Here is a 20,685-nt window from a genome sequence, read left to right as displayed (position 1 = left end):
TTAATTCACTGGTAGAGAATTCAAAAATTGTCAGTTTTCAGGCGGCTGCACGCTGTGTTGTCACCTTAAATGCCCTGACACATGCACCGCCTCTGTGGCTGTGACTGATGTTAGTGCATATGTATTGTATGACCCACACAACATTCACAAGACTTGGACTATTATTATCCAGAGCTTTTCTTGTGGGATGCCAATCCTTGAATTATCCAAGGGTAAGCACTGCCCTGCTGTTTCATCACCGTTGAATTCCTAGACTCGTGGAAATAGCATGAATGTTGCCGTCGTTGATGTTTGTTACGCCAAAAAAATTGAGCCTCCTTTCCTCCTTACTCGCAGGTTGATTTCAATAACCCAAGCAATTCTTTTCTTGTCATAACTGCGTAAAACTATTTCCATGTATCTACCCAATATAGTCGAAACCTGCTCCCCGACATTTAACCCAGAAGGAACGCGCCAGCTGGACTGTCTGCGTTCTGGTGCCCCTCGCAGCCAACAAGGATGCAAGGAATCGTTGTCTCTCCTCCGGTGACGGGGCATGGCCGTGGCTCTGGCCTGTCCGATGGTTGCCTAGATCTGCAAGTGCAGATGAGAGATGCGGCCGGGCGTGTCCCTGCTGTTTAAAGATGACTCTTCGCAGCACCTCGCAGAGATGTTCAAGATCCGATCGCGCGCATCGTCCCGCCACTTGCGTGATTAGGATGCGACAAAGCGCTGGCAGAGCATCGCGAATGGTATTCTGTACAGCCTCAGCCTCAACAGGGAGATTCAAGATGCTTACCCAAAATTGAGAAGCAGAGCGGAGAGGGATGGGTTCTGGGCCTTGTAGAGAGAACAGCGTGAAATTTGAAATTGCTTGGACAATGGGCGGACGTTGGCCAGCTACATACACCCGTGCGTCTCCTGTTTCCTGTGGCGTAAATGTAAGCGCAAAGAGATAGGGATAGTATTTTGGGAGTAGGCGTGTCAAGAAGTCAATCCCGCTATTCGCAATCTCTGGATCGTAAAGCTCTGGCTTTTCTTGCACCCAGCAAAAGGTTTCATATACATGGATAATCAATGCTACAGTCTCATCCCGGATCTGATGGGGATGTGCGCTATGTGAGGCCAGAAAGGCAGAAGCGGTTCCCATAACCATATCAGTGCCAGGCGTACCCAAAGGGATGCTTTTGACGAAATCAACCGTCACCATAGGCGGTAAAACATATGGGCCAGTCTTTTCAGTAAAGCCAGCTTTCAAAATGTCACAAGTCGCTTCGATTATGGCGACGTCGAACGGAAATTCGGTCATTAACAGCCTTATACACTGCATTATTAGGTTCTGTGATACCGCACCATCGCCTGTATTCCAGAATGTTGGGGGATATGGATCCTCATCTTTGCCGCTGCTGGAATCCACGACAATTTCACCATCAGCCCTCAGTCCTCTTCCAATGCTTGCAACGCATCGAAGAACCATATGAGCTCGGCCACAAGCGGGCTCTGCTAACCCGCTAGCAGCCTCCTGTCGGGCCATGTCTGCTTGTTCTTGGAAGAATTTCAAAATCCTTTCTAAGAAATGGGCTTTCTCTTTATCGCTGGGTAGGGTTTGGATGATAGCAGCGATTCCCTCCAGTACTTTCTCCATAGTGTGTGTAGTGGCTGTGGACTTGAAACGAAATTGTTCAAATTGAGTGATGAACGCTGGGAGTTCAATGGTGAGGGCATTGCGGCATGATTTGCAGAGATACGATATAGACTTAGATGCTGTAGACGCGCAGGAGGCAACATCTAACGATGCAAAGAGAAAAGTAAGAACCCGAGGAAGCAGTGCATGGGTACGTTCAAAGTAAGATTGATACTTCCCAAGCATGTCTACCAATGTTTGGCGAGCTTTGTCAGGAATCATGATTCCATCACCTTCGCAGAGACGCGAGAACTCGTTACAGAAGAAAATGGAGTTCAGACAATCGTCAGCATGCTGGTTCTCATCGACGGCCTCGGAAAGCTGAGCGATACAGAATATTGCAGCCTCGAAGGTTCTCCAGTCTTGGCGTTCGAGGGATGATCGTGCTTGTGCTTGGAATACTTGCACCAAGTCCACGCCCAAAATCGGGTAAATTGCGAGAAGAAAATCGCAAACATCTCGGCGAAAAGACCCAAACTCACTACGGTCATCATCGCCCCAGCTTTGTAATTCTTCCGAAGAAGGATACTTGAGCTTATCAAAACAATCCAGAGCAGCACGAGCGAGGTTCTGCTTCGCGGACTCAAGGCCCTGTTGGTCATCAGATCCTAGATATGTTTCCTGCAGATCATCGGCAACTTCAGTCCACCATTCAAGAACCAGAGGTGATGCGGTATCGTCTACTGCGGCGTATCCCGGGGCTCTGAACAACGTATGAAGTAGAGCGAGAACCCTATCATGCTTTTGGTCCAGCGGCTGAGTGAGGAGCTGTTTCTGTTTCAGTGTGGAGAATGCTAACAGAAGTTCCAGGAAGGTTATATTTTCGTCGTCAAAATCACCTTCCATGAGGGATGCAATATGCGCGGTCCCGGAATCGCTAATAAGATAATCTAAGATAGAATCAATGTGATCCGAAGACAGAATACTGTCCTGCCAGCACATGAGATCAATTAAAATGTGTGTGGCTGTTTTCGCCAAGGAAGAAATTTTCAGGCTTTGGATTACACAGCTGGTAGCTGGTACAAGTTCAGTGGCCGAGATTGTCTCATGTAGCTGGAATAAACTTCGGACATATATCCAAGACTGGCAGCCTACGTTAGAAGCTTCCCCGAATAGCCTGTATGCAAACCTGACATACCTGGTAAGAGTTGATGGCTTCGGTTCCTGGAACCTCGTTGGAAACAGACCTGCCGGAGGCATCATGATGCAGTAACTGAGCAAGTACGAACTCAACCAGTAGAAAGGCGTCCTTGATATTTTCAGACGCACGATAACTATCTTTGCCACGTCGCGAGTCTGAACCCAGCCTGTTTACCTCTTCCGCAAGAATGTTAGAGAAGTAAAGCAAGGAGACCACCTGACTTTCTGACATTGCCGGAAGAATAGTGCTTCGCAAGTCAATTGTCTGGCATTGTTTTTCATGGATATACTTTCCATTTGCCAAAGAAGCAGCTAGGTTGACGATAGCGCGAGTCCAAGGAGCATCGGGCTTTAGAAAAATGGTCGCGAGGCTAGAAGCAAGTTTGCGGATGACAAGAGGTCGTTCTCCGCCATTGACCAAGAAAACATAGTGGTCAATCAAGCGCCCAATAAGCTCTTCGGTATCTTCTTGAGTCAAATTTTGCCTGGAATCGGAGTCAGCAATCAAGCACCAAGGTACTTTGGACTAGAGAAAACAAACCAGTCATGATTGATTTTCACAGTGAATGTCAAGGCTCCGAAAAATTTTAGATCAGTATTTTCTTCGGTAACAAGACTGTTTGCGATAAGCCACGCATGGGGCCCTTTCTGGAGATTTTGCAAATGTTCTTGGATAGCCTTGATCTTGGCGGGGTTGCCTGTGTTGGTTGGATCATACAGTTGCGACACAAGCTAGAGAACTCGCGTTAGATTCTTCTTGTTTCTCTCTTTAAATTAGGGGCAACTCTAAAGAAAGCTTTGACAAACCTCCTTAGCCTCATTGACGAGGAGCTGGACATCTAAGGCCTGGCCTGAATAGTCCATAGAGATGGCCGAAGCACGCTTTTGAGGTTGCGGATAAGAAAGGATCAATATAGATGGGCTGAATAGTGCCGTGTGAAGTGTCGGAATTACGATGTTCCCGTGGGGACGTTGGGGTTACATGTTTTTCCGTTCCGGGCTTTGGCACCCTCAAACTTTATCCCTGACCAACACCCCGTCTTTTTGGCCCAATGTGTAGTTAATTAGGTATGCTGTAACTAACTAACCTGCGAACCGACCTGACGATATTCTTTCGATTGCCGCTACTTACATATGTCCATGGTACGGAGTACTTGTCCACTACCTACCTAGGTACCTAGGTAAATAGAGTCTATTTCCTAATTGGGGATAGTCCAATTCGATATAGGGGTGTCACGTGCGATAACACTATCAGCCAAGGCGGTCGGAGGAGGGGAAGGAATCTCTCTATACGGAGTACGGAGTAGGTCTTGCTGGAGCTTGTCCCCAAAACTTTTCTTATAACTACTCTGGTAAATATCATACTATCCCATTCAGAAGCATTCTAGCGTCATACAGTCTCCAAGGGTTGTCAAAACAAGAGCTACTGCGTATAATGTGGATGAAGATAATCAGAGCCGATGACGATCGACCCAGCTGGGTGAACTGGTTGTCCAAACATGATTCCAGCCATCGGTGTCAATAATACATAAGTCTATGCCAGAAAGCATAAAATTATTGATATCAACTATAGCAGTTTTTGTCCCTTTTATCTTCTTGTCTCTCTCTCTTTTTTTTCACCAAAGATGGCTTGCGACTACTACTATAACAGTATCTACGTAATTGTTGTGGAGAGCAGTGATGTGTACTCTGTAACACCGCTTCTAACCATTACCCAGAAGAGTACTCCGTAGTACGACTTCGGAATGGATATAGAGCTACTAGTAGTATTTCACATCAGTTTAAATGGTAGTATAGAACACTTAGGAAGAAGATAAAAGTTTCTTCTTAAAGTAATAGCAGCTCTTTGCACAGTATTACCTATTTTACCTATTATCGGAGAGAGTTGTAATTTTGGAGTAGCATGCTGTATTATTGATGAAATCCACCGTACCAAAATACCGACTCCACAGGCCCAAAACACTGTTTTTCCCTTATCTTCTTGGGTCACATCTCTTCGAATCCTGTCACCATCTAATTGACTGGAAAGCTGGATATCCCATTCGCCTTTGCTGTCCCCCACTCCTTTCCGCTCACCTTGGTCCTCTTTTCTTCCCTCTTCTCTACGACTCCTGAGGGGCTTCCGCCCGTCTGCGTGAAATTGAAATCGAGGTATTCCTTCCTCCCCCCGGACCTTGCCTGCTCAATTTGCTAATTTCTTCAAGCCCATGCTCTTGTCGCGCCCTCCTGCTGGCCTTTCCTGGATAACGGCTTTCCGATCAACTCGATCCCTACCCCTCCTTCGTCCTAAATATTTTTCTATATCCGTTCCGCGATACACTATCGATATGGAGACCGTGGATACATCCAAACGCCTGGCGAGCTTGAGACAGCTGATGCAGGAGAACAAGGTTGATGTATATAGTATGTTACCGGATAGTCTTGGTGTTTGGTTCATACCGAAGCTTGGTTCTCACTACTATTCTTCAAGTTATCCCGTCGGAAGATAGCCATCAGTCGGAATATATTGCGCCATGCGATGGGCGCCGAGGTAAACCTTTCGCCCACCCTTCTGCTTTTCGATAATTGCGCGCGGTATTCAATTGCCTTGCTCCCTATATAACTTACACTTGGTTCTTATAGAGTTCATTTCTGGATTTTCTGGATCTGCTGGAACTGCTATTGTTTCCTTGACTGAGGCAGCCCTGTCTACCGATGGCCGCTACTTCAACCAAGCAGCAAAGCAACTTGACAGCAACTGGAAGCTCTTAAAGCGGGGGGTCGAGGGTGTCCCAACGTGGCAGGAATGGTACGAATTATCAATCTTGCTACAGATTCCAGAGTTTCAGGAGCTGACACTCTTGATGACAGGACTGGCCAGCAAGCCGAGGGTGGTAAAGTAGTTGGTGTTGATCCGGCTTTAATTACAGCCGGTAAGTGAACACGAAGCTCAGCGGATGCTTTTACATAGGGTACTAAAAACATGTAGCCGGCGCCCGCAGTCTCTCGGAGAGTCTAAAAAAGACTGGTTCGTCGCTTGTAGGAGTCCCGAAGAACCTGGTGGACATCATCTGGGGCGAGAACAGACCAGCTGCTCCAAGAGGGATGGTCAAAGTCCACCCGGAAAAGTACGCTGGGAAGAGTTTCCAAGAAAAGATTGCCGATCTGCGAAAGGAAATGGAGAACAAAAAGGCAGCTGGGTTTGTCATTTGTATTATTGGCCCATTCCTACCTCTTCTTCTTGGTTGCTAACAAATATCGCAGCCATGCTGGATGAGATTGCTTGGCTGCTTAACTTGAGAGGAAGCGAGTGAGTTCTCGATTGCTCTATTTGGGTTTCTTTTAGTTTCTAACTGCCGTTCGATTTAGCATTCCTTACAACCCGGTGTTCTTTTCTTACTGCATTGTCACGCCAACAACGGTCGAGCTTTATATCGACGATGGAAAGCTGAGCCCAGATGTTAAGGCGCATCTCGGGCAAGACGTCATTATCAAACCTTATAACTCTATCTTTGCCGACGCCAAAGCACTTAGCGAGGCAAGAAAACAGGATACTGAGGCCACTCCTTCTAAATTCCTCCTATCGAACAGAGGCTCATGGGCTCTTAGCCTGAGCCTCGGAGGCGAGGACTATGTTGATGAAACTCGTAGCCCTATTGGTGACGCTAAGGCCGTCAAGAATGATGTGGAACTGGCGGGTATGAGAGCTTGTCACATCCGGGATGGAGCGGCCTTGATTGAGTATTTCGCATGGCTGGAAAATGAACTGATAAACAAGAAAACACGATTGGACGAAGTTGATGCGGCCGACAAGTTGGAGGAGTTCAGGTCAAAACATGACCTCTTTGCAGGTTTATCCTTTGATACCATCTCCTCAACCGGTCCCAACGGCGCCGTGATTCATTACAAACCCGAGAAAGGAAGCTGCTCCGTCATAGATCCCACTGCTATCTATCTTTGCGATTCTGGTGGCCAGTATCTTGATGGAACCACAGATGTTACCCGAACATTCCACTTCGGAACACCTACGGAACTGGAAAAGAAGGCTTTTACTCTTGTGCTCAAGGGACTTATCGGCATAGATTCTGCTGTTTTCCCTAAAGGCACAAGCGGATTTGCGATTGATGCCCTAGCCCGGCAGTTCTTGTGGAAAGAAGGGCTCGACTTCTTGCATGGAACTGGTCACGGAATTGGATCATACCTGGTAAGCAACGGAAGCTCTCTAAGCCATCGCTTTCTGCTAATCCTCGTAGAACGTTCACGAAGGTCCCGTGGGAATTGGTACCCGTGTGCAATATACTGAAGTCCCGTTAGCGCCAGGAAATGTCATCTCCGACGGTATGTCCTAGCTCGCTGCTCTTGGTGAAAGAAGGTTGTTTATACTGACCCAACCAGAACCTGGATTTTACGAGGACGGGAAATTCGGCATTCGCATTGAGAGTAAGATTCCAGTTGCAACCGCGACACGGAAATTTCGATGCTAATTCTCAAATAGACGTGATCATGGTGCGCGAGGTCCAAACGACACATAAATTTGGCGAGCGACCCTGGCTAGGCTTTGAGCATGTTACCATGGCTCCCATCGGCCTCAACCTGATTGAACCATCGCTTCTGAACGATTCTGAAATCAAATGGGTGAATGATTACCATGCAGAGGTGTGGGAAAAGACCCATACATACTTCGAGAATGACGAGTATACTCGCAATTGGCTTAAGAGGGAGACTCAACCAATCTCTAAATAGGCGTATTGTTGGACGCAAATATTTTGTAGGAGTCATACGCTAAGCTAGCATCGGCTATAATAAAATAAAACTTTGGCAAAGCCTTGAATATCCAGAGCTTAAGTAGTATAGTATCCAATACCTCGATTTTATGCGCTTGTCTGCATGTACATATCATATCGATCTTAGTAGTGACGGAGCTCTTCCAGGAATTCTACGTTGTGGAACGTGGCTGGCCGCCGCTCATGTGGAGAACAACAACTTGCCGACAACGCCTTTAGGTTGGGTTGCTCTCCTTCCATGCAACATTTCCCCAAGTCCCTAATTAGGTGCCTGCTGCCAGATTTACAGTCTAGCGATTTTTTTCTTCTTTCGTCTTTGACGATTCCGTTTCTGCCTACCCAAGAAGATTATTCAGAGCCTCAAATCGATCTCCCTCTCGTCACGCCCGACGATGCCCGCATCCCCTACTCTCTAATCACCTCATTAGTGGCTGGACCTTGAGACTTGACAATAGAACCACTACATCTCACCAGCCCTCCGCAGTCGCATTTTATCGGTGTGATTAATCCGAATTCAACTGCTCGGTGCCCGCAATAAATTGGTATGAGCGGCCGAAATCCTTACGCGAACGGTCACGGGCACTCCGATGCCAACAGCCGATACGATCGCAGTGATGGAGGAGGGTACGGGAGCAGCAGCAATCTTGGTGTAAATGGATATGGGCCGGGCGGGGAAAGGGAGCGACGTCCGGGCGGTTACGGTGGGTTTTACTCAGAAGGGTCGCAGCAGGCTTCACTGTCGCCAGCGCATTCCCCGGAAAGACGTCGCGAACGATTGGACAAAGACCGGTCATATTCCTCATCCCGATCACGAACAAGAGGAGGAGAGTCAGAGAGGGAGATACCCGCCCAAGGCTCCCGAGATGGCGATTCGCGTGGAGGCGAAGCCAGCCGGCTAGGAAATAGCAGTAGCCAAGAAAGGGAGCATGCTACTACCAGCGCAGGGGGATCACAAGCTGTGGAGGGTTCGTACTACCTCCCTATCGCTCGACGGTCTTTGAAAACCTATTAGTTGGTCACTTGCTTACGTTTGAATGCGCAACCTATAGGTGTCCTACATTTCATCCAGCGCGAATGGAACTTCGTGGCCTCCGATGATTGCGTGCCGGTGCAGGTGGCGCTACAATTGATGGACACAAGTACTCTTGGAAAAGCTGATCGCGAACCGGATTTCTTACATATGCATGACCAGATTCAGAAGACACTGAAGTCTATTGTCAATGGTTGGTTTCCCGTTCCCTTATGTAGGCCCGAGAACCTTACTAAAGTTGTCAACTATAGAACATCACCAGGGCTTTAATAGTTCCATTGGTACATACCACAAGATTCAGTCAAACATACAGAGCTCTCAGAGCCGGGTTCGGAACCTGAAACATGCGCTAGAGGAGGCGAAATCTGGACTGCTCTCAACCAAACCCGAGCTGAAGGACCTGGCCACTTCATCTCAGAAATACGACGACATAATCCAACTATTCAGTCAGATCCAAGAACTTCAGTCTCTTCCAGAACAGCTCGAGTCTCAAGTATCCAACAAGCGATTTCTTGGGGCAGTTGAGGTACTTCATCACGCCCTGCGACTCTTGAGGCGCTCCGAGCTAGAGAACATCGGCGCGCTTGCGGACATTCGAGCATACTTTGGCAATCAGGAGTCATCGCTTACAGATATTCTGGTCGAGGAGCTACACGATCACCTTTATCTGAAATCTCCGTATTGCTCCAGTCGCTGGAAGCCTCCAAGTGCAGAGGCGGAAACCAACGGAGTGAATTCTTCCACCTGGACCGGACCCGGGGCATGGGAACGGCCTGTTTATGGCTTCCTTGCGAAGCTAGATGCCTCAAAGCCCATGATTGAGGACGCTTCTCGTAACCCCGAGGCGGACACATTTTCCTATCTACAACTTCTCATCGAAGCTTTGAATAAAATGGGGCATCTAGACATAGCCGTTGACCGTATCGAACAACGGCTTCCAGTGGAGCTTTTTGCGGTAGTTGATAAAACGAATGGGGAGATTGACGTTCGGTATTCAGATGTTGCACGAGGACCTACCTCTGAGAATGGTAGCATGAGTTCTCCTGCAGAAATCATTGAGAAGCGTGGGCATGTGCTTTCAGAATTTCTGCGGACGCTTTATGCAAAGTTTGAAGCTATTGCTGAAGGACACCGTGTTGTTCATGATGTAATAGCAGCAATCGTTGAGCGTGAGGGAATACCCAAGAGTAATACCCTTGCCGGTGGGTTCAAGGAACTGTGGAAACTCTATCAAAGCGAGGTAGGAGAAATAACCCTTGGTATTCTGTCCGGTAGACTTATCCTATTCATAGATCCGCTCGCTGTTGCACGATTATCTAGCAACAGATGGGGAATCTTCCATCCGGGCAATGGATGAGGAGGCGGATGCTCGGCGTCAGCTCTACTCGGGACATAGAGACAAGAATAAGGTATGCGCCCTGAATGCCTCCTGGAAATGGTGGACATAGTTAACATTCGATAGAAAATGTTCAAGATGTCCGAGACTGGTCGAACAGCGGAAATGAAAGCTGAACAGGACGAGCTGGACGAGATTCTCAGGTCATCTGTGCCTGGCCTAGTGTCTAAATCAGAGAAAAATTCTACTTCTGATGGTGATGATATATGCGAGTCTAGGCAGGGAACAGGTCACAAGATTCTCATCAAGCCTAGTGTGTTTAACATGAGTTTATTGCTGCCACCTTCTCTCTCCTTCATACAACGACTGAAAGATATCGTGCCGGTGGACTCTGACATGGTTACAACCACATTAACTTCGTTCCTTGATGATTTCCTTGTGAACGTTTTCCTACCACAACTTGATGAGACTGTCACAGATCTTTGCACTCTCAGCTTCATTGCCCCAGATGCATTCACAGAAGATCCACAATGGTCCGCCATCTCCCCTCGACCAGTCTTTAAGGTTAGTTGAATTTCTTGATTCAGTAATTTCTTGATTCTTCTCTAACTAGCGCGCCTAGGGGACGGTAAAATTCATGTCAGTTGTGCGAGAATTTAGTAAAATGCTCTCCAGCATTCCTCACGATCAAGCATTCACCCAGCTTTTGATCGCCCAGATAGTGACGTATTATGATAAGTGTTGTGGATGGTATAAAGGTATGGAAAATTTAGCTGGTTTCTTGTCTAGCTGCCTAATATCTTCACAGCTATCGTCTCGAAGATTTCGCCCCGGGGAAATAAAGAAGTTCAGCTCAAAGCAGGAGCAGGATTTGCGGAGTCAGGTCCAATCCATGATATAGTTTCTGAACTTTGGACAGACTCTAGCAGCAACAAGCAGGAGCTTATTGACAAGGTAACCGCACTTGTATTCTCGTGTGGGGATAGGTCGAGGATTTGTACTAACATGACCAGGAAACTGAGTTTCTTATCAAGCAAACCGATAGAGTACCACTGGAGCCATTTGACATCATCTCTGACCAGAAGTCGGTAGTATCTCTATCTCTTCTTTATAACAGCATGGTTCGTCTGCCTTTATATGACCCTTGCTCGTCTACAGTGAAACTGATATAACCTTAGCAATGGCTTGCGACCCATCTTGCCAAACTACGTCAGGCTTCCTCGCCGTTTGCAGATTCACGACCTGTCCAGTCTGGAACTGGAACATCAAATCGTCGTTGGACTTTGATCGGCGCCATGAAACCGAAGCGTGACAGCATCGCACAGCCAGTATATCTCCCATTGAATCCGGAAACAGGCACTGCATTTGACACCACTCTTCAATCATTACGAGATCTTTCGCTCACTGCCCTATTCGCTTTGCATATTGATATTCGATGCGGAGTGATTCATATGCTGACACGAACCATGGCTGGCCCTACACCCCCTGTTAGTCGCAACTCAGAGCCTACGACCCCATCTCCAAGCTCAAGCGGCGGCTGGTTCCATATTATCATGGGACCACCAACCGCAGCCTCGCAGACAATCCTCGAGCTGAATAAGGACCTTATTAGTTTCGACACGAATATTTCGTCATACCTGGGCGCTGCCGAACGTCGCTTCATTACGTCCGGGCTTGCTCGGTTCATCGATCGAGCGTTTGTTTCAAGTACTCGCCACATCTGGGCTATGAACGAGAATGGAGCATTGCGCCTGCAATTAGATGTTCTTGTGCTTCAGCAAAACATGAAGAATATTATTATAAACCCAACTGAAACGGGGGGATTCGATGAGAGCGACACCTCATACCAAGCCGAAGAAGACAACGAGATTGTCGCTCTCCCCAGAAGTGCCAAGTTCCTAGACTGGTTCTTGGAAGGTGCGGAGAAAGCGCTTGATTATGCAAAGGAAGAAAAGGAGTACTTTGCGGCACAGGGTGACAAGGCTCTGGCCGCTGGAGATGGCGAGCCGTTTAGCTACGACGAGCTCAAGGTCCTGGTCGATCTATGCTTCTCGGATATCCTCAGAGGGCCTAGAGGCGAAGACAACCGGGAAGATTTCATGGCTGCAAAGAAAGCCAGGGCGGATGCACTTTTGAGACTCAACGAGGTCATGTGGGATTCTAAGTAATGAAAATTTCTTTTACCTTTCTTTACATTCTAGCCGATCATTAACTATCTCGGCTCCTCGTTGATTAAGCAGTGGGTTGTCTAACCAAACCCCCCTGGGCTTCAAGGCTTCCCTTCCGCGTAAACGATAAATACCACCTTGACCATCCGTCCCCGAGTGTCTAATTGAGCATTTTAATTGCTTCGACACAAAAGATTTGGCAATAGTTCCTCCTGATATTTAGCAGTGGGTCAGGGCTTCTCCGTACGGAGTACGGAGTACGGAGTACCCCCATAGCAAATTGCAAATTGCCTGATGTTCAGGATAGGACCCTGTCGAGGTTCTTCGCTCGGACGGAGGAACCCCCCTTTTTTTTCACCCGGCCCAGAAGAAAATGTTTTCGGTTGCATCTCCGATCACTCATCCTATAGTTTGTCTCGTCGAGATCCGCGTCCGGTGTTTCAGATCGCGGTCTCATTTCCTTAGTGCCGACGACAGCCGCAGTCCCCCAATCAGTGGCCCATGGTGCCTGCCCTTCATTAAAGGTCCGAGTCGGTTGAAATACATTATACGAAAAATTTAATTTTATTATATTGCGCCGGCGGCCAGCTTTCGGTTCTTCGGTCGACAAGGGGTCTCTCCTCTTGGTGGCATCCTTTCCCTTAAATGCATCCATCCTTTTCTCTTCCTGCTCCTTAACTTCTCTTTTACGACCCTGCGTTGACTAGCAAATTTAATAGTCCTTGGATTTGACATCCAGGCGTCCGTTCTTTGAACAACACAAAGCCTTTGTGCAGTTGCACGTCCTTTCATTCTATAGGATCCATATCCGTTACTTCTAAGCAGTCCGAGACCGCTTGTCATTCTCTGCCTTTCTTCTTCTATTGCCATATACTCTGTATATCAGAAACCATGAAGTACCAGCGTCTTGGCTCTCTAGCCCTTGCGGCCCTCGGTGCAAGCACAGCTGTCTCTGCGAGCCCACTTGTCCAGCGTGAGGATAATGGCCAGTGCCCACCGGGATACTCTATGAGCGTTTACTACATCACCGTCACAGCTGAGCCTACTATCGTCTCGACTGCTGCCGTTGAAAGCTCTTTTACTCCTTCCACTACTTCCACTTCTACGTCTACTGCCATTTCTACTATTACCTCTACTACTACCTCTACTACTACCTCTACCTCTACCTCTACTTCTACTTCTACTACTGTGGTTGTATCCACAACCGCAGCTGGTCTTATTGAGGCTATCCCTTTGGTGTCCACTTCTACCGCTGATGTCTCTGCCGTTGAGACCTCCACCACATCGTCGATTGCTGCTGAAGAAACAGCCGCTGTCCGGGTCGCCAGCTCCGAGACTTCTACTGCTACTTCTACCACTACCCTCGCAGCGACTACTGCCACTACTACAACGGCTACTACCCAGGCCCAGTCCACTGCAACCACTAAAGCCATTGCTGCTGCCGTTGATACTACTTCCACAAGCTCTGGAACCGTGAACTCCGGTAGGGCCACTTTCTACGGTGGCAACGTGTCTGGCGGAACCTGCTCGTTCACCGGCTACACCATCCCATCTGGTCTCTTTGGCACGGCCCTCTCAGGTGAGCGATGGGATAATGCCGCTGAGTGTGGTGCCTGTGTCTCCGTCACCGGACCCAACGGCAACACCATCAAAGCAATGGTAAGCTTTCCTTCCTTCATTTCCTACCTACCCTCGCAACAAGAACACGAAAACCTTTGAAAGAGACTAATCTAACAAACCCCCCCCCCCCAAATAGATCGTCGACAAATGCCCAGAATGTGAATCCAATCACCTTGATCTCTTCCAGAACGCCTTCGCCGAACTAGCCGATATCTCCAAGGGCATCATCCCCATCAAATGGTCCTACGTCTCCTGCGACATCGACACCCCACTCATCCTCAAGAACAAGGAAGGCACCTCCCCCTACTGGTTCTCCATGCAGGTCGTGAACGCCAACGAAGCCATCACCGCATTCGAAGTCAGCACCGACAGCGGCAGCACCTGGCAGTCTACGACGCGCTCGTTCTACAACTTCTTCGAGAACAGCTCCGGATTCCACACCGACACCGTCGACGTGCGGATCACCGGCGAGTCCGGCAAGAAGATTACCGTGAAGAACGTCGGATGCGCGTCGGGCTCTACCATCACTACCGCCACGAACTTTTAAGTGTCCCTTTCTGCTTTTTTTTTTGCACTTCCCCGTCCTAGTCGAGTTGAGTCAGATTTAAGTGGGACTATGGAGAGCTCAAAGTTGAGTCTGAGCTGTGATTGATTGATATGTAAATCAATAGACAACAAACAGATGCGATCGATGGATGGATACATAGATACATAGATAGATGAGTAGCATTTGCTGTGTCGAACATTGTTATTCTCTTTTTGGCTTTGCTATCTATCTATCTATCTGTTTATTTCATGTTCATCGTGTGTCTTGTCTCTCGGTTGGATTTTGATTTCGTCTCTTCTCTTACTCGCTCACTTCCTGTTAGTGTAGCTTAGCTAAGTTTCGGTGTATAACTAGTTAAGTTAACTATTCACTTCTATTTGACAAAGCGCCAAACACCTAACTAGTGCTGATTTAACTGTGCCGCCGGTTTTCTTGAGGATTCTTCACGTCCGGTTCCGTATCAGGACGACATTCAAAGAATTAACTACTATAGAGAGATATTGAAGAAATAATAGCTGCATTCTGTCAACGCACTGCGTATACAAGCTCCGTAGCCTGCAAATTAACGACTCCTAATCCTAGTTCGCCAACCCATCCATAAGATAACATACAGAAAGAAAACAGAACAAGCGCGGCGACACGGAAAGGAAATCCACCCGGCAATCATGATTAGAGACAATAACCGACCAGACTACAATGTTAGAACCCGGTAACGCATTGAGAAATTGGGGAATGTGACTGTTGGGGAGATGTCTGTGAGCATTGTGTAGAGAAAAGATAGGTAAAAGAGCAGTAACAAGTCTCAACTTTCCGAAATGGACAATTCATGGGGAGGCGATAGCCATAAAAACAAAGTACCACGAAGAAGAAATATAAACGGCAAATGTGAATCAAGCAGAGTATCTCAAATCAAGGTCTCAAACCTGACTTTGATCGACATCAAGTGGCTCTAGTTCCTTGGATTCGTCGTAGTCATCAAATTCCAGGCCGGCGTCACGACACCGCTGCACCCACTTCTGTGCAATATCGCCGCGACGGTTCACCTCCATTTTTAGCTTGGAGTTTTGGGCGCTAATCTCACTGATTGCATGACTTGTCGTCATATTATTTTGCTCCCATCGCTCACTCATGGCTTTCTTTTCCTCATGCAACTGGCAGATGTATTCGATCGCACGTTGCAGAATAGCACCTTTGTTCTTGTCACAATTGGGCACAAGCCGGGCAATCTGGTTGATACCCTCGTTAATCGCTTCGCGACGTCGACGCTCAACTGGGAACTGGGTTAGAGAGGATTTAAAATACAGTACGAGTTCCAAACAGTGTACCTACCTTCTTTGTGATTGTTCTTGCGAATCTGGTGCCATTCAGGCGACCCGACAGTGGGTTTCTGGTTCATGCTCTGCGCTTCACGAGCAGCATACACTGCAGCGGCAGTAGAGTTGTGAGTATGGGTGGCGCCCATACCCTGACCCATATCGTCTCCAAAAGTTAAGCCATGTCCTAGGTTGTTGTCGAATGTAGTATCCGGTGGGGGAGGGTATTTGTTCTGGGGATTATGTGCAGCTAGAGCGGCCTTGGCGGTCAGAGCATTCTCATCAGAGATGCCGTTTTGAGTGCCAACATGTTGAAGAATTTGCTGGTCGATATTCAGTTCTGATGTCGTGTTTGGTAAGCCGTGGTCGTACGAGCCAAGAGCGCTGTGTGTGAAATTGGGCTGGGGATCCGGGGCAGGGATGCTGCCATTGCTTCCATGCGACGATCTGTTTAGACGCTGGACATCAGGGCCACCACTATCACTGCTCTCACGCTTGCGCTTGGGTACACCAGTGCCTTCCGGGACACCTAGTTGGGTATCAGACATGATGTCGAAATCTGAAGGATCTACCCTGAACATCACGAATAGGTGTTAGTGAGAACCCATCATTACGAGTCGACAGTGCATACCCGCTCAGGTAGAATCTGTCCTGTAATTGTTCCTGCGTGGTGAATATAGGTATATCCCAAGAAATCTGAAGGTACAATAGTCTTGTTAGTAATCATGCAGATGAGAGTATAGTCCCAGGCAAGGCATAAGTAGCTCCACAAAAGAATTCTAGGGAGTTTCATTATGACAGAAAGTTAAACAAGAAAAAAAAAAAAAAAAAACCCCCCCAGCCAGCAGCAACAAAGCTATGTGCATATTAACTCAGAGATAGAAGCTCAGTGTTGATGCTGATCACAAGTGGCTAGCTGGAGGTGGGAGCAAGAGACGCGTTAGGCTGACGCGCTACCTCCGCTTCCAACATCAACATCTTGCGAAAAAAAAAAAAAAAAAAGGTAGAGGCTGCTGGGTACTGGACATAACACATCACATATCTATTAAAAAGTAAAGACAGAGAAAAAGCAGATAACAGTATAGTGCAGTGCAGTTCAGAGATATAGCAAAGGCATGGAGCCGCATCACAGGCGCGTCATGATGGTTCTGTGACCGGCGGAACCGCGAAAAAAAAGACACAACATCGTGAACCTCAACCAGTCCGGCTCCCAGCGGACAGCGTGAGAGAGAAGACGATGGGAGCTGGAGGCCCAGCAACACAATCATTCAACGGTCCGTTGCGGCGGGTCGTGATAGATAATCAAGCAGAAGGATGTAGAAGAAGCAAGTAGGAAAAGGGAGTTGCTGTACCTTGGGATGGTCTGTCTATCACCTGACAGCAAGTCACCTGCCACGGACAACAACAAGAGGAGGATCGAGAATCGAGCGCAAAAGCAGGAACTCGAAATTTCAAAACGGAAGAAAAGGGCGCGATAGAGATTTCCAATGCAAGACGAACGGACAGACCGGATTTGAACTCGAGTAAAAAGATGTGGCGGTTTTTACAATGGAAAGAAGGGATACATGGAGGAGTAGAGAGAGGTCGAGTAGAGGGACTGCTCACGTGGCGAGGGACGACGGCGGATTGAAAGAGGAGAAAGCGCTGGGTGTGCGGGTGCCGAAATATGCCGGGGGCGCAGCTTAGTCACCGGACACCGAGCTCTGGATTTGTCCTGACTTGAGTTGAACTGCATCTAAGAAGGCGTAGTATTTATGATTTTGCAGTGGAAAGCTCTACGTGATTTTTCTTGCTATCGTCCTTGCAAGAAATTCCCATTCCGTACTTCCTGTCCCAGGAAATAATACCCCTAAGTGATGCCCTCCATCTTGTTTTCTTGCTCCCTCCTCGCCGTCGTCGATGTCATGTGCCGGAATCCCGTGTCCCTCCCGCCTCCGTGCGGCGCCTGATCTTGCTTCTTGATTGGCTGACGGCTCGCACCAGTCCGGTTGCCGGAGGAGGGGTTCACCCGAGATCACGTGTCACTCTGCAACCCTCCCTAATAAGAAGTTAAGAACGCGCTTTCAATCAAAGTCAAGGAACTTTTGTCTGCAGACGTTTACGGAGTGCTCTGTAGAGAGAAATCTCCCCTGCAGCGCTACCCCCCCCCTTTTCTTGCACGGATCAAATCAACGACCAGGGGGAGGGTTACCTCGCCACACATGCAACTGTTATCGTTGATTATTGGAGAGGAGCTGCCGCCTCACACCAAAGTACCTGCTTTGCTTCCCCTCCCGCGGGCCGGCCCTCGAGTTAGATAGTTAACTACGGAGTACATAGTACTACATACATATGTAGGGCTCGTCAGAATATAAGGTGACCCTGTCCACCCACTCACTTTGTATCTTATTATCCTTTTTCGTCTCTAGCTGCCGATCATTCATTTTCTGTCTTAACGCAACGTCGCAAAGTACTCACATTGCGCAGACCTCTTGCCAAAACGTACAAAAGTACTGCTTTTTCCCATGCAGGGAACAGATGACCCAGCTGACGAGGGGTCTCAGCACATTTGCTAGGCTGTACGGAGTAGTCTAAGAGGTTTCTTCTTTTGCCCTAACTCTGTTTCAACTCTACGGAACTAGGGAAAATAAGGGGGAGGGGGGGCATCATCCGGATAATCTACTCTCTTCGACAGAGTAACTCTACTTCGAACACTCTTTGCGAATGGCTTCTTGTCTATCTATTGGAGATTAAACCTTGCATGCATCCTTCAGGATGCATACATACATATAGATATTTATTCTAAACCCCCTAACTAAAGTGGGACTGACTGACTACACTTAATCCCAGTGTCACATGTACGCCATCCAGGCATACAACCACCTTCCAACACATCCTGATTTTTTTTTTTTTTTCGCCTTGGTGAGGACGATGGCGTAACCTGAAGCTGGTGGACCGTGTGGATTTCTGAGGAGTCGCGTCTAGCAAAACAAGATACCTTGCTAGGTCTGAAGAAACCATCTGTCTGATGATGGCTTGTATTGATCGGTTAGTTGGTCATGAGATGAGGTAAATAGTAACTAGTGAACCACCAAGTGCAATGTCAGCTGCTCGACAGTACTGAGCAAAAAGGGTTGTTGAATAACTAGAAAACCAGAATTCTGAAGATAAGGCTGTGCATTCCTCCGGCATGCTAGTAGAAAGCTTCCTGGTACTCCGTACCATCTGCCGCTACGTAAGGTTAAGATCTTATATCATTTACCCGAATCGGAAGGTAGTGAAGCTACTGAGGCAAAGTCCCGGCCATATTCTGATTGTTCCAACACCCAACCCAACCCAAGCACTCTCCTTCTCAGAGCCCAAACCCAGATACATGAATTATTTATCTCATTAGTTACCGTCCCCGTCAAGATTCCGACGCCTTAACCAACTGAAAAACCATGGTCGGGTCGGCCGTTGTATCAGCATAGCAAACTCCCTCCGTTGTCGCACCCATCATATCCCAACAAAGAATCCTCACGTCAAAGGGATTGGGAGGGTGGACAGAGGACGGAGGATCTTCTCCCTGTGCCACCTTGTCATTCGTCGACAAATCACCCTGGATCCTCCCCTCACCCCTCTCGTGGACTCCCCTGCGCGGTCGCTGTGTGACAGCAATGATCGCGCTGGTCCCTGCGTACCGAGCCAGAGTACTACCTTCTTCCTCGCCAGCCCTATTCGCGAAAACAATGATGATCTGCTTCGCACTTTCGCTATCGCTGGCGCCCTCGTCCCCATCCCCATTCACATCATGCTTCATCTTCGTCCGAACAAGTGGCAAAAACCGCTGCACCCAATAGTTGAAGGTGTCCAGTTCCGGCTTGTGGGCGAGAAGATCCAACTCGTCGCGACTGAGTAGGGTCAACCAGGCCATCGAAAGAACCACCAACTGTGACTTGGAATCAAGCACGCGGTTGGCGAACTCCCACGCAGAAAACGGGGCTTCGAACTTGTACGGGTTGATATCCATACAGATGCCGAAGGAAGTGGCGATACTGACGGCTGTTTCTCCTGGTAAGGAATCATCGCGACGATTATTAGTCTTCTTGTTCTTGCGAAAGATGAGCTCCTGGAATCCGTGCTCGGGGATACCCTCCGAAGCCCAGGTTTCGTCCGTGTAGTAAAGGAACGCCTTGCGGTAGTTCAGAATGACGTTGCCCAGTTCATCCACAACAAGCAGAGAGTTGTAGCATTTTTCCGTTTCCCCGCCACTTGACCCGTCATCATCTTCGATGGCGAGTTCAGGATACCCCACGCAGACTTTACACCCAAGCCGCCTTGCGGTCTCCTTAGCCCAAGTCGCAGACGGACCCTGCCCAGCGACTTCCAGGTAGGGTCTGATTGCACGCAACGAGGGAAAATTGTACCCTAGAAAGCAGCAGAACAATCCCAGAGATTAGAGAAAAAGAAAACCCCAACCCCCGAACTCATCACCCAACTCAACTCAACTCACCTGTGAGCGCCAACTCCGGCAACACCAAGAGATCCAGCCCCAACCCCTCGTCAACTTTCGAAACGACCCCCGCAGGACTGCGGATTTCCGCGTTTCTTAGCACCTCATTAGCTCGTGCGAGGTTCCCTTCGACATCGCCCACTTTCGGGGCGAATTGCAGCGTGGCGATTCTCATGCCTCTGCGCCGTTTACCGAGCCCAGACCGAGCTGTGGGCCCCGGGGAAGTCGCTGTGTATACGGAATTGCTATGAGCGCCTGCGCTCGGATCTAGCCTTGCTCCTCGCAGCGTGAGGTATCTATCTCTAATGGTGTCCGAAGGAGTAGTCGTGTAGAGAGTGGAAGGGCGAAGTCGGTGTTGGATGGCCCCAACACGGAGGGGACTGAAGATCCCTGGGTGAGTAATGGTGAGAAAATTGGTGTTTGGAAAATTTAAAAAAAAAAAACAAAAAAAAAAAAAGAAGTGCTTTCTTATATTCTCTCTAGCTGTTTATGCTTGAGAGTGACTTTGAAGTTGTTGCGAAGAGGTGATACTTTGTTTTAAGATTCATTGGTTGGTTTGGTTGATGGGTCATGTGATTAGACCACCACATAACGGAGGTAACTAGGTGTGAGAGAACATGAGAGAAATGAACTA

At 48.2% G+C, this 20,685-nt stretch overlaps 5 protein-coding genes across 5 annotated transcripts; 2 read left to right on the top strand and 3 right to left on the bottom strand.

Annotated features, from left to right (window-relative positions):
- Positions 1-400: 400 nt before the first annotated feature.
- P175DRAFT_0493630 (putative importin 13) lies at positions 401-3,667 on the bottom strand (the record flags this gene model as incomplete). Its single annotated transcript, XM_040895977.1, has 4 exons — positions 401-2,746; positions 2,802-3,288; positions 3,345-3,535; positions 3,611-3,667. 4 exons carry the CDS (start codon positions 3,665-3,667, stop codon positions 401-403), a joined length of 3,081 nt encoding a protein of 1,026 aa, XP_040751198.1.
- A 1,463-nt stretch (positions 3,668-5,130) lies between these two features.
- P175DRAFT_0509808 (uncharacterized protein) lies at positions 5,131-12,100 on the top strand (the record flags this gene model as incomplete). Its single annotated transcript, XM_040898460.1, has 19 exons — positions 5,131-5,206; positions 5,274-5,333; positions 5,426-5,591; positions 5,654-5,715; positions 5,772-5,993; positions 6,047-6,092; positions 6,152-6,986; positions 7,036-7,120; positions 7,178-7,222; positions 7,278-7,440; positions 8,116-8,531; positions 8,616-8,789; positions 8,848-9,836; positions 9,889-10,005; positions 10,071-10,496; positions 10,555-10,690; positions 10,741-10,886; positions 10,946-11,053; positions 11,111-12,100. 19 exons carry the CDS (start codon positions 5,131-5,133, stop codon positions 12,098-12,100), a joined length of 5,262 nt encoding a protein of 1,753 aa, XP_040751197.1.
- An 891-nt stretch (positions 12,101-12,991) lies between these two features.
- On the top strand, positions 12,992-14,267 carry P175DRAFT_0509807 (putative extracellular cellulase CelA/allergen Asp F7-like; the record flags this gene model as incomplete). Its single annotated transcript, XM_040898459.1, has 2 exons — positions 12,992-13,759; positions 13,857-14,267. The coding sequence occupies 2 exons, from the start codon at positions 12,992-12,994 to the stop codon at positions 14,265-14,267; spliced, it is 1,179 nt and encodes a 392-aa protein (XP_040751196.1).
- A 917-nt stretch (positions 14,268-15,184) lies between these two features.
- On the bottom strand, positions 15,185-16,128 carry P175DRAFT_0532746 (putative HLH DNA binding protein (Penr2); the record flags this gene model as incomplete). The annotated part of the gene is made up of 2 exons (XM_040899995.1): positions 15,185-15,537; positions 15,597-16,128. The coding sequence occupies 2 exons, from the start codon at positions 16,126-16,128 to the stop codon at positions 15,185-15,187; spliced, it is 885 nt and encodes a 294-aa protein (XP_040751195.1).
- A 2,837-nt stretch (positions 16,129-18,965) lies between these two features.
- P175DRAFT_0509805 (putative protein N-terminal asparagine amidohydrolase) lies at positions 18,966-20,226 on the bottom strand (the record flags this gene model as incomplete). The annotated part of the gene is made up of 3 exons (XM_040898458.1): positions 18,966-19,600; positions 19,631-19,966; positions 20,052-20,226. 3 exons carry the CDS (start codon positions 20,224-20,226, stop codon positions 18,966-18,968), a joined length of 1,146 nt encoding a protein of 381 aa, XP_040751194.1.
- Positions 20,227-20,685: the final 459 nt, after the last annotated feature.

The sequence above is a fragment of the Aspergillus ochraceoroseus genome, assembly GCF_002846915.1.
Source record: "Aspergillus ochraceoroseus IBT 24754 chromosome Unknown P175scaffold_5, whole genome shotgun sequence".
Classification (NCBI taxonomy): domain Eukaryota; kingdom Fungi; phylum Ascomycota; class Eurotiomycetes; order Eurotiales; family Aspergillaceae; genus Aspergillus; species Aspergillus ochraceoroseus.
This window is presented reverse-complemented; position numbering and strand designations above follow the sequence as displayed.